Raw genomic sequence first — 11,938 nt, 5'->3', positions numbered from 1 at the left:
TGTCACTTTATCCACTGCACTACACTGGATATCTGTCCAGTGTATACTGTGGATTAATACCAGGCCTAAGGCCACAAACAGTGCTTAACTGTTTGATCATTGGTCAAGTAGCTTTACATTCATTGGTCAGAACAATGAAGACATAGGCAGGTTTCCGTCTAATTGAGCATCTGTGTGGATCCATGTTGGCTTTTTCCCTGTATTGTGTGTAGAAAGCAAGGTCTACAGGCTGCATTTTCATCCATGAAAACAGGAATGTGGCTCCTCTAAAACAATGTTCATAGGTGTATTGGACCAAAGTGCAAATCACCCCATCTGGCATGGTTAAGCAGAGAGCAATGTGCTGTATTTTGTTGGTGAGGATGGGGATTGTAGTTTTAAAAATGGGAGGGTACTAGCCAGGGGATCACGTTTCTGGATATTCCTGAGGGAATCAGTGGTACCGGTCAAGTGGAGTGCTGTTCAAACATGACACAGAGCTACTCAACACTGGAAAACATACAACACAAACAGAATGTAAATAGTGATGTGGCAACTGGTTAATGAGAAGCCATTTAAAATGAGAGTTTTGCTGATTGTGTTTGTAGCAGTGGCAGTCTTTAAAAATACTGTTGCAGTGTGATAAGCACTGCATGAACCCATTCCACGTTTCGTCAACCATACATCGGGCTGTACCTTTCAGGAAGGGGCTGCGAAGATTGCTCCTAAGCACCCTCACAGAAGAAATAAAGGAATTCCAGGAGACATCACATGGTAAAGAAGAAACTCTTTTAATTGCAGGCTGTTGTGGGCTTGTACAGCATTTTCCCCATACAATAGAATTCACCTGCTGACACAAGAGTACTTATGGTAGTTAGCTACACTGGTTACACTGTATATGAGACAAATCACTACAAACTGTGCTCTTCTGCCTGTATAGGAAATTTGCAGCAGATACAGGTGCTTACCAGGTTTTCTGCTCCCTTATGTTAATAATATACATATATTTTTTAAAAATACAAGCCTATCCCAAGTCCTTTTCTGTCACTATAACTGTAGACATCCTTATAGATAGACATTCAGGCACAGGTTATTCTATCAAGTACTGGATACCAACCTCAGAAACATTTTTCTGTCTCTTTCCCACAGAACACACCACTGTTCTTCACGTTAATAAGACTGCTTTCTTCTACCTCTTTTGGGCTTGTTGTGAAATCAGTGGGCATTTCTGTTCCCATATGTGGATCCTGCATTTGGTTTTCAGTATGACTGATATGATATCAACAATGGATTCTGGGACATGAGGTATGTACCTTGGGAGGGAGACAGATGACAGTCATACTACAGGCAAACCCTGTTGGTTTTTATTTCACAAGAGTAGTATTACTACTCACAAGGGCCCAGCTGCTTTCAACAGGGTTGATGTAGCTGCAAGCAGAACTGTAATCCTCCACATTTGCTAATAGGATTCTAGCATATATTCTTGATTCTGATTGTAATCCCAAAATTGTGGGAAAGATCTCTGAATGTGTGAATTTGGGAGAAACCTTAGAGTGCATCCACCTGGGCCTGCTGTGCCCAGCACACAAATGTACCGACTGCACAGAACTAAAGAAGAAATTCCACAGCACAATGAAATAGAAATCAGACACCTCTGGGGGTTGCTCTTTGGACCATATATTGCATGTTAAAGGCCCAAAATACAAGTCTATGACATTAGTTAGAAAAGTTCCAAAACATTGACTAGGGGATGCTGGGAGCCATTGTCCAAATAAAGTAACATCTTCCCTCTCTAGCAAGACTGTGTAATAACATTTCATTGGCTAAAAATGTTGTCCCTGTAAGTGACTAATGGGCCAATTACTTCCTTGGACTGCAGGTGTGTAACTTGTCTGCCTGCTATATTCATTGCCATTTTTCTTAATAGAGAATGTATGAAACCTGTAGGGTGTTATGTATTATACGTAGCTTAATCTGCAGGTACTGCTTTATCTAATTTAAAAAACAGAGGATAGGGTTTACTAAAATATTCAATAGTCTAGAGGCAAAGTGCAAATTATTATTATTATTAGTTTTATTTATATGCCGCATTTCTCCCAACAAATTTAGGATGTCCCGAATAGCACTCTTGCAATTATTATTGTTTTCCTCTCTCTACAGAATTCGTTCATGGCAGCATTTAGCTTTAAAAATGCTGATTAGCCTGGCCCTCCTGTCTTGTGAAGGACACAAGGGGTGACCACTTGGAGCATTAGTAGACTGTAGCAAAGTGCACCCACTCAAACAGCACTACAGGGTGAAGCCATCATACTGTTAACTGAGAGACATACCCAACTCTGCATAGATTTGGTCAGTTCACTTATGCCATTTCTAGTCAATGTATTCTGTTGTCCTTCTACAATGAATTGAAATTTTTATTTTTATTTTTTTACTTAATATACCACAGTGCTCAGTTTGGACGTTCTTTTTGGACCCGTGGTGAGCTGTGATTTTAAGATAGATTGAAGCAGTCAAAGGCTCAATTTAAAATGGCACAGTAAGTTGGAAGTGGTTGCCAGAACCGGTTTATTAACAGGCTGTGAGAACCTATCTTGATCAGGCAGGCATCTAAGACATCAGATTCATTGGCAAGCCCCTTCCTTGGTTTAGGATGTAGATTCCTTCCCCCCCCCCCCCCCGTATTTTCTGTGCTGTTACTGAGAGCTACAATGTTGGAGGCTGCAGGCCCTCTTGAAATAAGTGTGCTTAGCTATTACTAGCATTTTGCTCTGAGACAAACACTCCAGCAACTTACGGTCAATTATATACAAGTCTACCCATAAACAAGACCCACTGAGTCCAGTTAAATTTACATTTAGCACATTTTTAGAAGTGCTCTCTCAAGTAATGGAATCAGTCTGTTTGTCATAGCACATGATTTTCTTTAGTATGCATCTTGCATTTAGTGTGCTTTGTTTTGTGATTGGTTATTGGAAAGTAAACATTGTCTCAATTTGCAAGTCTGATTTCTGAGGCATGTATCTCAGAGGAAATCTCACTGTGAGATAGAAAATGAATTAACCACAGGGAGTATGGATTCCTCTTAACATAATCTGACCTTTTGTTCCAGGTAATTGAGCAGAGGATTGCAGCCATGAGGCAGAATTCAGTATGATCTGGTTGTGTCCAAAGGCCTAAGATCAGAAAACGTATCAGGGACAAGTACCCAAGTGAATTCCTTCAGCATGCAGAACAAAAACTGTGGGATACCTTTCTAATAGGCTACACTAATAGAACTGCAACTAACATATTGGCATTCCTTCTGGGTTTTTGTGCTTTACAACATTGTAGTTTGTGCTATATACTATGTGCTATAAGAAATTTACTTATTCCAAATGGATAGATCAGGTATCAGCTAAATAGGCAGCTTAATGGTAGATGGGTTATTCTTTGAGAATGTTCTTAGTCAGTTGCTAATGTTATGTGCTACATGATGATATCTACTATTCTAGCAATGCTTGAACACACCTGTTAATACATCAGTTGAGCAACAGGGATCACATGGCCCGCCTACACTAAAAAGCAAGGCGATTCTTTGTATTTTGATTTCCAAAGTTCCCCATCTAATATAATCTATTTATATATTACAGGTCAACTTGAGTTTTGGCCCACTCTTGTAGCTATATAGTAAGAATGAGGAACTTTTCAATGTCACTTGAGTTCCACTTTCCACTATCCTACCTAACATGTCTAATGGTCAGGGAAGAAGAGACTTGTAGAGGAAAACATCTGGAGAATAGGCTGTCCGCCTCTGCCATAAACCCTGAACATTCGTAAATAAGCCGTACATTTAAAAACACTCTGAAGCCGTGCTCACTCACAGAGAATATCCAAAATATCAAAAGCTACTGAATGGGCTTGAAAGTGCTTCTATCACAGAAAATGCTAACCCTGATATAACAAACATAAACACAGTAGCAATTACAGAAGCCTTCACACAGAAAGACTCAATGGAGCGACTGCTCAAGGCATCTAACATTTAATCTCACAACTTCCCACTTCTAAAGCCTAGCAAAATGCCACAATGTAATACTGTTATATTTCCACAGAAATAATGAAGGCAGTGCCCCTCAGTGCTCCACTCACCCACCCACCCAGTGGGTAGCTCAGCAGGGTGTGGTCACCAATCGTACACTAAAAAAAATATAAATATATCAAATATACAATAAAATAGATCTGTACAGCACTGAGAATGAAAATAGTTCACATATCACTTTGAAATATGCTTGTCATTTAACAGAATTTACACCAACATTTACAGAATAAATATACAATAGAAATAGAATCTATAGATTACTCTCTATATGTACATATAAACACAAATAGTATAGTGTTTTTCCATCTTCTGAGTGCCATTGCAACAGGTGCTGCACTGTAAGATAAGGGAAAGAAACACAATGGACTCCACTGCAGAATTGTAGCTACCGCTGAGTAAATGGTGGCCAAAATCCATAGTGGCGATGTACAAATCTGCTTCACTTGAAGATCTGGTCTACTGACCAGTGAAGGTGCATTGATCTACCTCATCTCTGGCCTGTCTTCCTATAGACAGTCCATGGTCATGTGCCCATGTATGTAAGTGGAGAACCTAGACCAGCATAGAGCAAAGGTCTGAGAGTCCCTGAAAACCTTCCTTCTAAAGAAGATGGCCTTAGAAAGGAAGGAAGAGAGCCATGGAATTAAGCAACAAGCTTTCTCTATGAGTTTGTTATTTGATGGGTTATCCAATGTGAACGCAGCCCACAGGCTCTCATGCTATCCTCAGCCAACCTGCTGGCACCCTGGATCAGTACACTCAAAAGCCTGTCACACACCTCTCCCCCTCACCTCTCCTCCACTGATGAGTGCTGGAAAAACTGAACTAAAGAGAAGAGTCTTTTTGCACTTGTGTGGAAGGGGCAGGGAACCCAGCCCTCTCCCACTGTTAGCTGTGCCTATAGCCAGCATTCCTGGCTTCTGACCCCCCACCCCACATCTTTGTATGTGGCTCAAATTCGAAAGAGTGGCCCGTGTTCCAGAGCAGATTTCTATCATTCCCACTAGGCTTGAATGACTGTTTCCTATTTCCTGCACTTGGTTAATCACAGTTTATTTCTACTGGAGGGCAGGGCTGGATGGGATAACAGAAGCAGGTTGGGGGGGAGAGAAGGAAACTTCCAGCGTAGCTTATTATTTTATAATCTACACATTGAAACAAACAAATAAATATTGGCATCACAGAAGAAACAAAAAGGCCAAGAAAGTGCCAGGATTCGACACCATTCCACAAGGGAAGCAGCAGGGATGGGCATTGGGTCATGGGACTCGCTGTCAAGTTGGACTTAAGTCACACCCGTGATGCGACTCCCCCCCCCCATGACTCAGACTCTACTTGTGACTTGGAACCTGCCCACTCTCCCTTTTTTTTCCCCTGGGGGGGAAATTTATTTTTAACAAGGACTCAGACTTGGGGCTTGGTACTTGTTACTAAAAACTTGGACTTGGTCGTGGGACTCTAACCCAAAAACTTCCCAACATCCCTGGAAGGCAGTATGTTAGCAGCAAGTACTATGTTCCTTTGAACTGGTCAGTTTCCAAGCCCATGTAATGTTTCCTTGCCTTCCTCAGGTCAAATAATGCAATTCCATGGTCATCTCAAAGGAGGAACACCACCTCGATTGCCAAGACAAGTATCTGTTTGTATAAAACCTACTCCTTGGATCTTGAGAAGCCTAACTCCTAGTCAGTGCTCAGATTATCACCGATAACAGGGCAGTGTTGTAGTGAACCTGGGCTTCACAGGTGTTGGATCAGCACAAGGTTGCTGACATAACCTGTGAGGCCCATCTTCCCAATTCCCTCTGACTTTAGCTGAAATCATTGCAGTGGGGGAAGGAGAACAATGGATTTTCCCTACTCACAACAGATTGTTGTGAGTTCATACCTTACTCTCTCACTGTCTCAGTGCACATGTACATCTCCCTCTCTCTCTCTCTCTCTCTCTCTCTCTCTCTCTCTCTCTCTCTCTCTCTCACACACACACACACACACACACACACACACACACACACACACACACACACACACACACACACACACACACACACACACACACACACACACACATATATGGATGAGCATGGAGGTTTACATTTTCCCACAGCTTTCTATACAGAGCACAGAAATGTGAGCATAGGTCAGGTAATGCATGGAGAGGCCCCAACAGTCTTTAGAATCAGAGTGAGTGGAAAGGGCTGCAATAATTTTGGAAACAGCCGTGTGTATTTCAGTGTTTGCACAGAATTTCATGCACCTGCCTGTGCAAGCACATGGACAAAATGCCTGCATTTTGGGACTACTTGAGGATGTGCATCTGTGGAGACTACCATGATGAGCACCTAGACTTTGCTACATTCTGGCTAAACATCAGGAGCCACCATAGCTGTTTGCTGCAAGTAGACATTTCCTTAAGGTCACTCCACATCTGTTCATGCAGCATTTGGCCCCACCTTAGTGGGCCTGAAAATGTTTTCAAGAGTTCAGTTTGTTTTCATCCATACTATAAAACATCTTCTGGAGGAGAACTGAGGGAAGTTATGACCATGGGGTTCCCCCCCCCCCAATTGTTTTGACTGTCCTAGTTTGTTCTCTGCACGGGAGACCTAAAAGGCCTTCTGCACACAAGCCACCACATAGCAATGCCATAGCAGCACAAGACTCCTTTGTGTACAGTAGTTTCTCTTTTTTGAATATGGTGGTGGAGGTGAAAAAGACCCCTTATGCTGTTCAACACTTTTAAAAACCAGACGAGATGTGTGCTCCCACACACAGATTGTGCCACAGGGGAGTGCTCAAACACCAAATTTTCAAAAAGGAAAAGGACAAAAAATCCTTTAAAAGGTTCCAGAACCATGTGACATATTTTAGCGCCTGTTTCTTAGAATCTCACTGTGTGTGTGCACTCCCACATATGAATTATACAACCTCCAAGCAACTAAAATAATAGTGAGATAGAACTCTAAAACCAAGTTTTAAAAAGGGCACTGCATGTTTGAATCCTCTATTGAATATGACTAAGCAGGAGGCAGAAACTATGTCACTGTTCATTAAATAATGGCATCAGCTGTACCCAACAGGTGAGCCATGTGCTCCACCTGTACTTCCACATCCTGCAGTTCAGTTATAATGCAGCACTTAAAGGAGCTATTATATTTTTCTAGGTATGAAATATACTGCATAGTTAAAAGAGGAAGGGGCAGTACCAACACTCCCTTGCAATAAAATTTTATTTTAGTGTGTTTATTTAATTAAATTTAACATGCCCTTTTTATAATGCTTTTATAACCTACCAGTGTGTTTGTGGTGCAACCTTCCCCAACCTGGTGCATTCCAGATGTGCTGAACCACAACGTCCACCATCCCAGCCCAGCTTGGGGATAGAGATTATAATTCAACACCAAGGAGTAGAGTTTTATACAAACAGTAAGTAAGGGAAAGCTGCTATAGAGAACAGCTCTCTATGGAAAAGTTTTCATCATAAAAGTATATTTGATGAAAAGTATGAGTCTGCTCAGAGTTACAGAAAAAATATCAGAAGTGATACTGTAAATTATAGAAAATTACACTGATGCAAAACAGTCCTGATTCTGTCATATACACATGGCATATGCCTGAATTTGCACCCCTGCATGGGCCAGAATTGGGCAGAGGAACACTGTAAGGAATGTTACTAAGTAGATCAATGCAACCTTCATAAAGGGTGTGATCAGACAAGACAAAGGTGTCTACCTCTCTGCACTAGAATTGGTTGCATTGCAGGGAATGAAAGTGAAATTTCCATATTTTATTTGGAAAATAAAAGTAGTAGCCCTACAGCTGAACCAAAAAGGTTCAGCTTGGACACAGTCTGGGGTCGGGCTGGAGTACAATTCCCCAAACGTTGTATAATTGCCAGGAAATAGATCACAACAGACTATTCCACAAGTGGTCCAAAATACGACTGATTTCCTCACGTGATCACACCCTCAGAGGAGATTCCCATCCTTAATCCCCTTACAGTTTTTGTCTAGCATCAGCAGTGCAATGGCATACATTATGCGACGGCACAGCCATTGGCATTATCATGTGCTGTCTACATAAAAGTATATCCAGACTTCTAAGACACATTCACCAAAGCAAATGTGCAAACTGATCAAAGTGCAACCCCACTGGTTGTCTGGTAGAACCCATATTAAGAGTCTTCTTTGTGCTAGAAGTGGTGGTGGTGGTAGTGCTTAGATGTACTCACTGGCTGAAACAAGATTTCTTCTCCTAGCTAGAGAAAAACAGTGGACAAGGAGGTAGCTCTAAGGGTCATGAACTCTTTCCCTTTGCTGCTGCCTTGTTTTGTGTCCCTTTCCCAGCTTGTGCTTGTGCAAAAGGGATTTGTGTTTTTCAGTGCCAATTGGCTAAAATTTTGCTTATTTATTGCAGTGTCTTATTACTATTGTTCACTGAGGAAGGATCTGAGATTTCGGGTGGCGGTAACCAGAAAGAAAGACCTCTTCCCTTCCCATCTTTTCCACCCTCAAGATATCATCTGCCTCCTACCTGCCGTAAATTCTGGAAAGAATGTCTAAAGCACAGGTTCCTTCTCTAGGCAAGGAGGGGAGGGCTGGTGGCAGATGGTCACAGTTCAGATTCAGGGGTGGTAGCCATATGGTACCCACTGCTAAAGCGTCCATTGGCAACACTGGTCATCTCCATTGGGGATGTGGTCCCTGGACCCAGGTAAGAACGGTGTGTGGGCATTGGGGAAGGGGTTTCGCTGGGTACTTTACTCAAGATGAAACGGGTTTCATCGTTGTCTTCCAGGTTGGAGATGTCTTTCATCATACGCCCCTTCTTGTACGTCACAGACAGAGCATTGGAACCATCTGACATAAGGTGGAATTGCCGAAGAATGAAGATGACAGGCAAAGGAAGGATGGCTAAGATGATCAGTGATACAAGGATACCCAATGCCCATTTGGGATAATAGAGATATTTCTCTGCAGCCTGAGAAGGAAAAAGAAATAGCACTGGCATTGATCAATATCACACAAATACAACCCTAGAACTGATTAGCTTAGCATTTAGAACCAAGGCTAAATATTAGAAATAGAACTTGGAAAAATTACTTGTGAGATTACAGTACCCCAAATCCCCAAGGCTAAAAGCCATGCTGGCTGGGGGAGTTTGGGAGTTTTAGGAAATAAACACACTACACACACACACACAAATACACACACGTCCTTTAGCTCCTATAGAAAGAACACCATGTGCTATAATGGGAAATTGTAATAAATGGAAAAGAAATTTCATCAGTCTTCCATTTTCCTCATGCACTTACTGAAATCATTGTTTTCATGTACTGTCAAGTTGCTTCCTACTTATTATTATTCTGGTAGCCTATAGTATCCATAAAGGTCCCCTTCAATGCCAAATTTAAAATGAATAAATGTTGTTCCTGTTAGCTTTCTTTATTGTTCAATTTGCATATCCATAATCTACAGCTACCAGAAGATCAATTTCTCAGAAGTAATGTATTGGGATATTTTGATCTGGTGGGGGGCTCTTTAAGAAAGATAAGCAGTATCTCAATATCAATAATTTCCTGAAGACGGAATAAATGCTTAAATTACCTTTTAAAGGTCATAATCCACACCTGGAACAATGCACCTTAACCCCCCCCCTTTATCTGCTTTACAGGAAGCATGTACAACTCTGGAATGCCAATAGTGATCACCCTGCAATGGAGAGGCAGCATCTGGGCCTCATCTTCACAAGGAAGAATAGCCAGAAATTCAGGACATCTTTGTTAGGAATTATCTCCACTAGGGCAGCAGGGAGAGGAACTGAAAATCACATTGCATCTGTTGAAGTGCCAGTTGTATGCTAGCAGATGTCACAATGGCAGCACTTCTCCGGCCTCAGTGTGAATGTGTGGTCCACCAACTGCACACCTGATCACAGTGTAACTGCTATGACCTGTGGCTTTATATGTACAAACTAATAGCACATAATTAACAAACTATACAGCACAGGCTGGGAACATGAAGGTGCACAGCCTATGGATTTGGGACTTTCAGGGTATATGCAAGGACTCACCTCTTCTCTGATCCAGGCATTATAACCTGGCGGAGTGACTGCTAGCTGAATTATGCTGGCCATCATTAGGCCAGCCATACAGATAGGTGAGACGTACTTCCATGTGTAGAAGTAGAAACGGTAAGGGCGGAAACCCAACATTTCTGTTAATTCATGCATGAATCTATGAAGAGAAGAGGAAGAAAACAAACAGATGAAGGACAATACTCTGATTGTGCCTTACCTACCTCCCCTGATTTAGATGGGAAGTTTCAAACAATGACAGTTGTTGGTTCCAAAAGTCCAATTCCACCCCCCGTTTGAAATCTGAGCCCTTTAAGAGCGGTTAAGCGCTCTTGATTATACAATCTGATGCAATATTGTGGTCATGGAAAGATCTTAAATGATGTTCCATCCATGGAAGGGGAAATCACATTTTAGATGCCCCTCATAGTTCTTCCAAGTTCTAGGCTTCTGCAAGGGCCCCTCTAGCCATTTGAACTCAATCCTTAGGGGCAAAAGCAAGGAGCTGGGAGTGTAGTAGGTGGGCTGCAGGAAGAACTACATCTGATGGATCCCAAAGTGTTTCCACCTCCAACCCCAACCCCAAATAAGCAATGGAATCTCAACATGCCTCAGATTATGGCAAATTTGCTTCTCTTTCATTGGTCTCTTTCCTTCAGTACAAGTGTGAATAAGCTGTATGGAAGGGAAAACAAGCTGTAAATCAGCTCTGGTGATACTTCCATCTGGTGGTGAAACCTAGACTGAATCTATCCACTCTTTGTTTTAGAATTGCCCTATAAGTCTTAGAGCAGGACGTGGTGGCACTGTGGGCTAAACCGCAGAAGCCTGTGCTGCAGGGTCAGAAGACCAGCAGTCATAAGATCGAATCCATGCAACAGAGTGAGCTCCTGTCACTTTGTCCCAGCTCCTTGCCAACCTAGCAGTTTGAAAGCATGCAAATGTGAGTAGATAAATAAGTACCACCTCGGTGGGAAGGTAAAACGGCATCCCCTAGTCACACTGGCCACGTGACAACAGAAACTGTCTTCGGACAAGCGCTGGCTCTATGGCTTGAAAATGGGATGAGCGCCACCCCCTAGAGTCGGACATGACTGGACTGAAAATGTCAAGGGGAACGTTTACCTTTACCTATAAGTCTTAGAAGGTAGGGAAACCATTAAAGGAGGAAGAAATAAAAACGTATTTTGTGTTTCCTCCCTTTGAAAGAAATCTTACTTTTTGGTACCGTATATCCAAGCCACAGCGATGTTCTCCAGGATTACCACAAGAGTGAGTGGCAGCGTTGCAGAATAATCATCAAACATGTTGACAAAGTAGTTGCCAGAGCGCTGCACAAAGATCAGCCCCACAAAGAAAGCAAAAATGCAGCAGCCAACTGTAAAGAACAAACAATAAGAATTGTCAAGCATGCCACTACTTCAGGGCACATGAACGTGTTCAGGAGGTAGAAGGCAAACTGATCATATTACTGCTTTGGAAGAGGATGCATTTGTTAGCAGGGCCAGCCAAATAATTTTCACATGTGAGTTGTTGGTGAAAACATAAGGATAGAAAGTAAACAATAGAGCTATACAGAGTAGAGGAACATTAGTATTTCTCTGCCAGGAATATAATAAATGGGGAAAGATGACTTTGGGGCAGCAAAATCTTCTCATGGGGAAGTTTTATTTCTTGCTCACTGCACCTGGCTTGTGAACTCAAGCACTTAAAATATACCAGATTAATAACTGCTAGGGCAACAGTAAGTATATTCCTTATCCTGCTGAGCAGTTTAACATGCATGTGTACATGTATCCTATCCTTCCCT

The 11,938-nt window shown here is 42.0% G+C and overlaps 1 protein-coding gene across 2 annotated transcripts in view; it reads right to left on the bottom strand.

Moving 5' to 3' along the window:
* Positions 1–751: 751 nt before the first annotated feature.
* Positions 752–11,938, bottom strand: part of SLC6A17 (solute carrier family 6 member 17) — a 71,087-nt gene continuing 59,900 nt past the window's right edge. For both annotated transcript variants that reach the window (XM_020810010.3, XM_072997490.2), the window contains exons 10-12: positions 11,347–11,506; positions 10,126–10,288; positions 752–9,033 (exon numbers count right to left, since the gene is read on the bottom strand). In XM_020810010.3, the coding sequence (XP_020665669.1) occupies positions 8,665–9,033; positions 10,126–10,288; positions 11,347–11,506 (692 nt within the window). In that variant the 3' untranslated portion in view covers positions 752–8,664. The remainder of the gene's footprint in view (positions 9,034–10,125; positions 10,289–11,346; positions 11,507–11,938) is intronic.

Source organism: Pogona vitticeps, chromosome 4, assembly GCF_051106095.1.
Source record: "Pogona vitticeps strain Pit_001003342236 chromosome 4, PviZW2.1, whole genome shotgun sequence".
NCBI lineage: Eukaryota > Metazoa > Chordata > Lepidosauria > Squamata > Agamidae > Pogona > Pogona vitticeps.
Note: the sequence above shows the minus strand (reverse complement) of the source record. Positions and strands in the feature narration are given on the sequence as shown.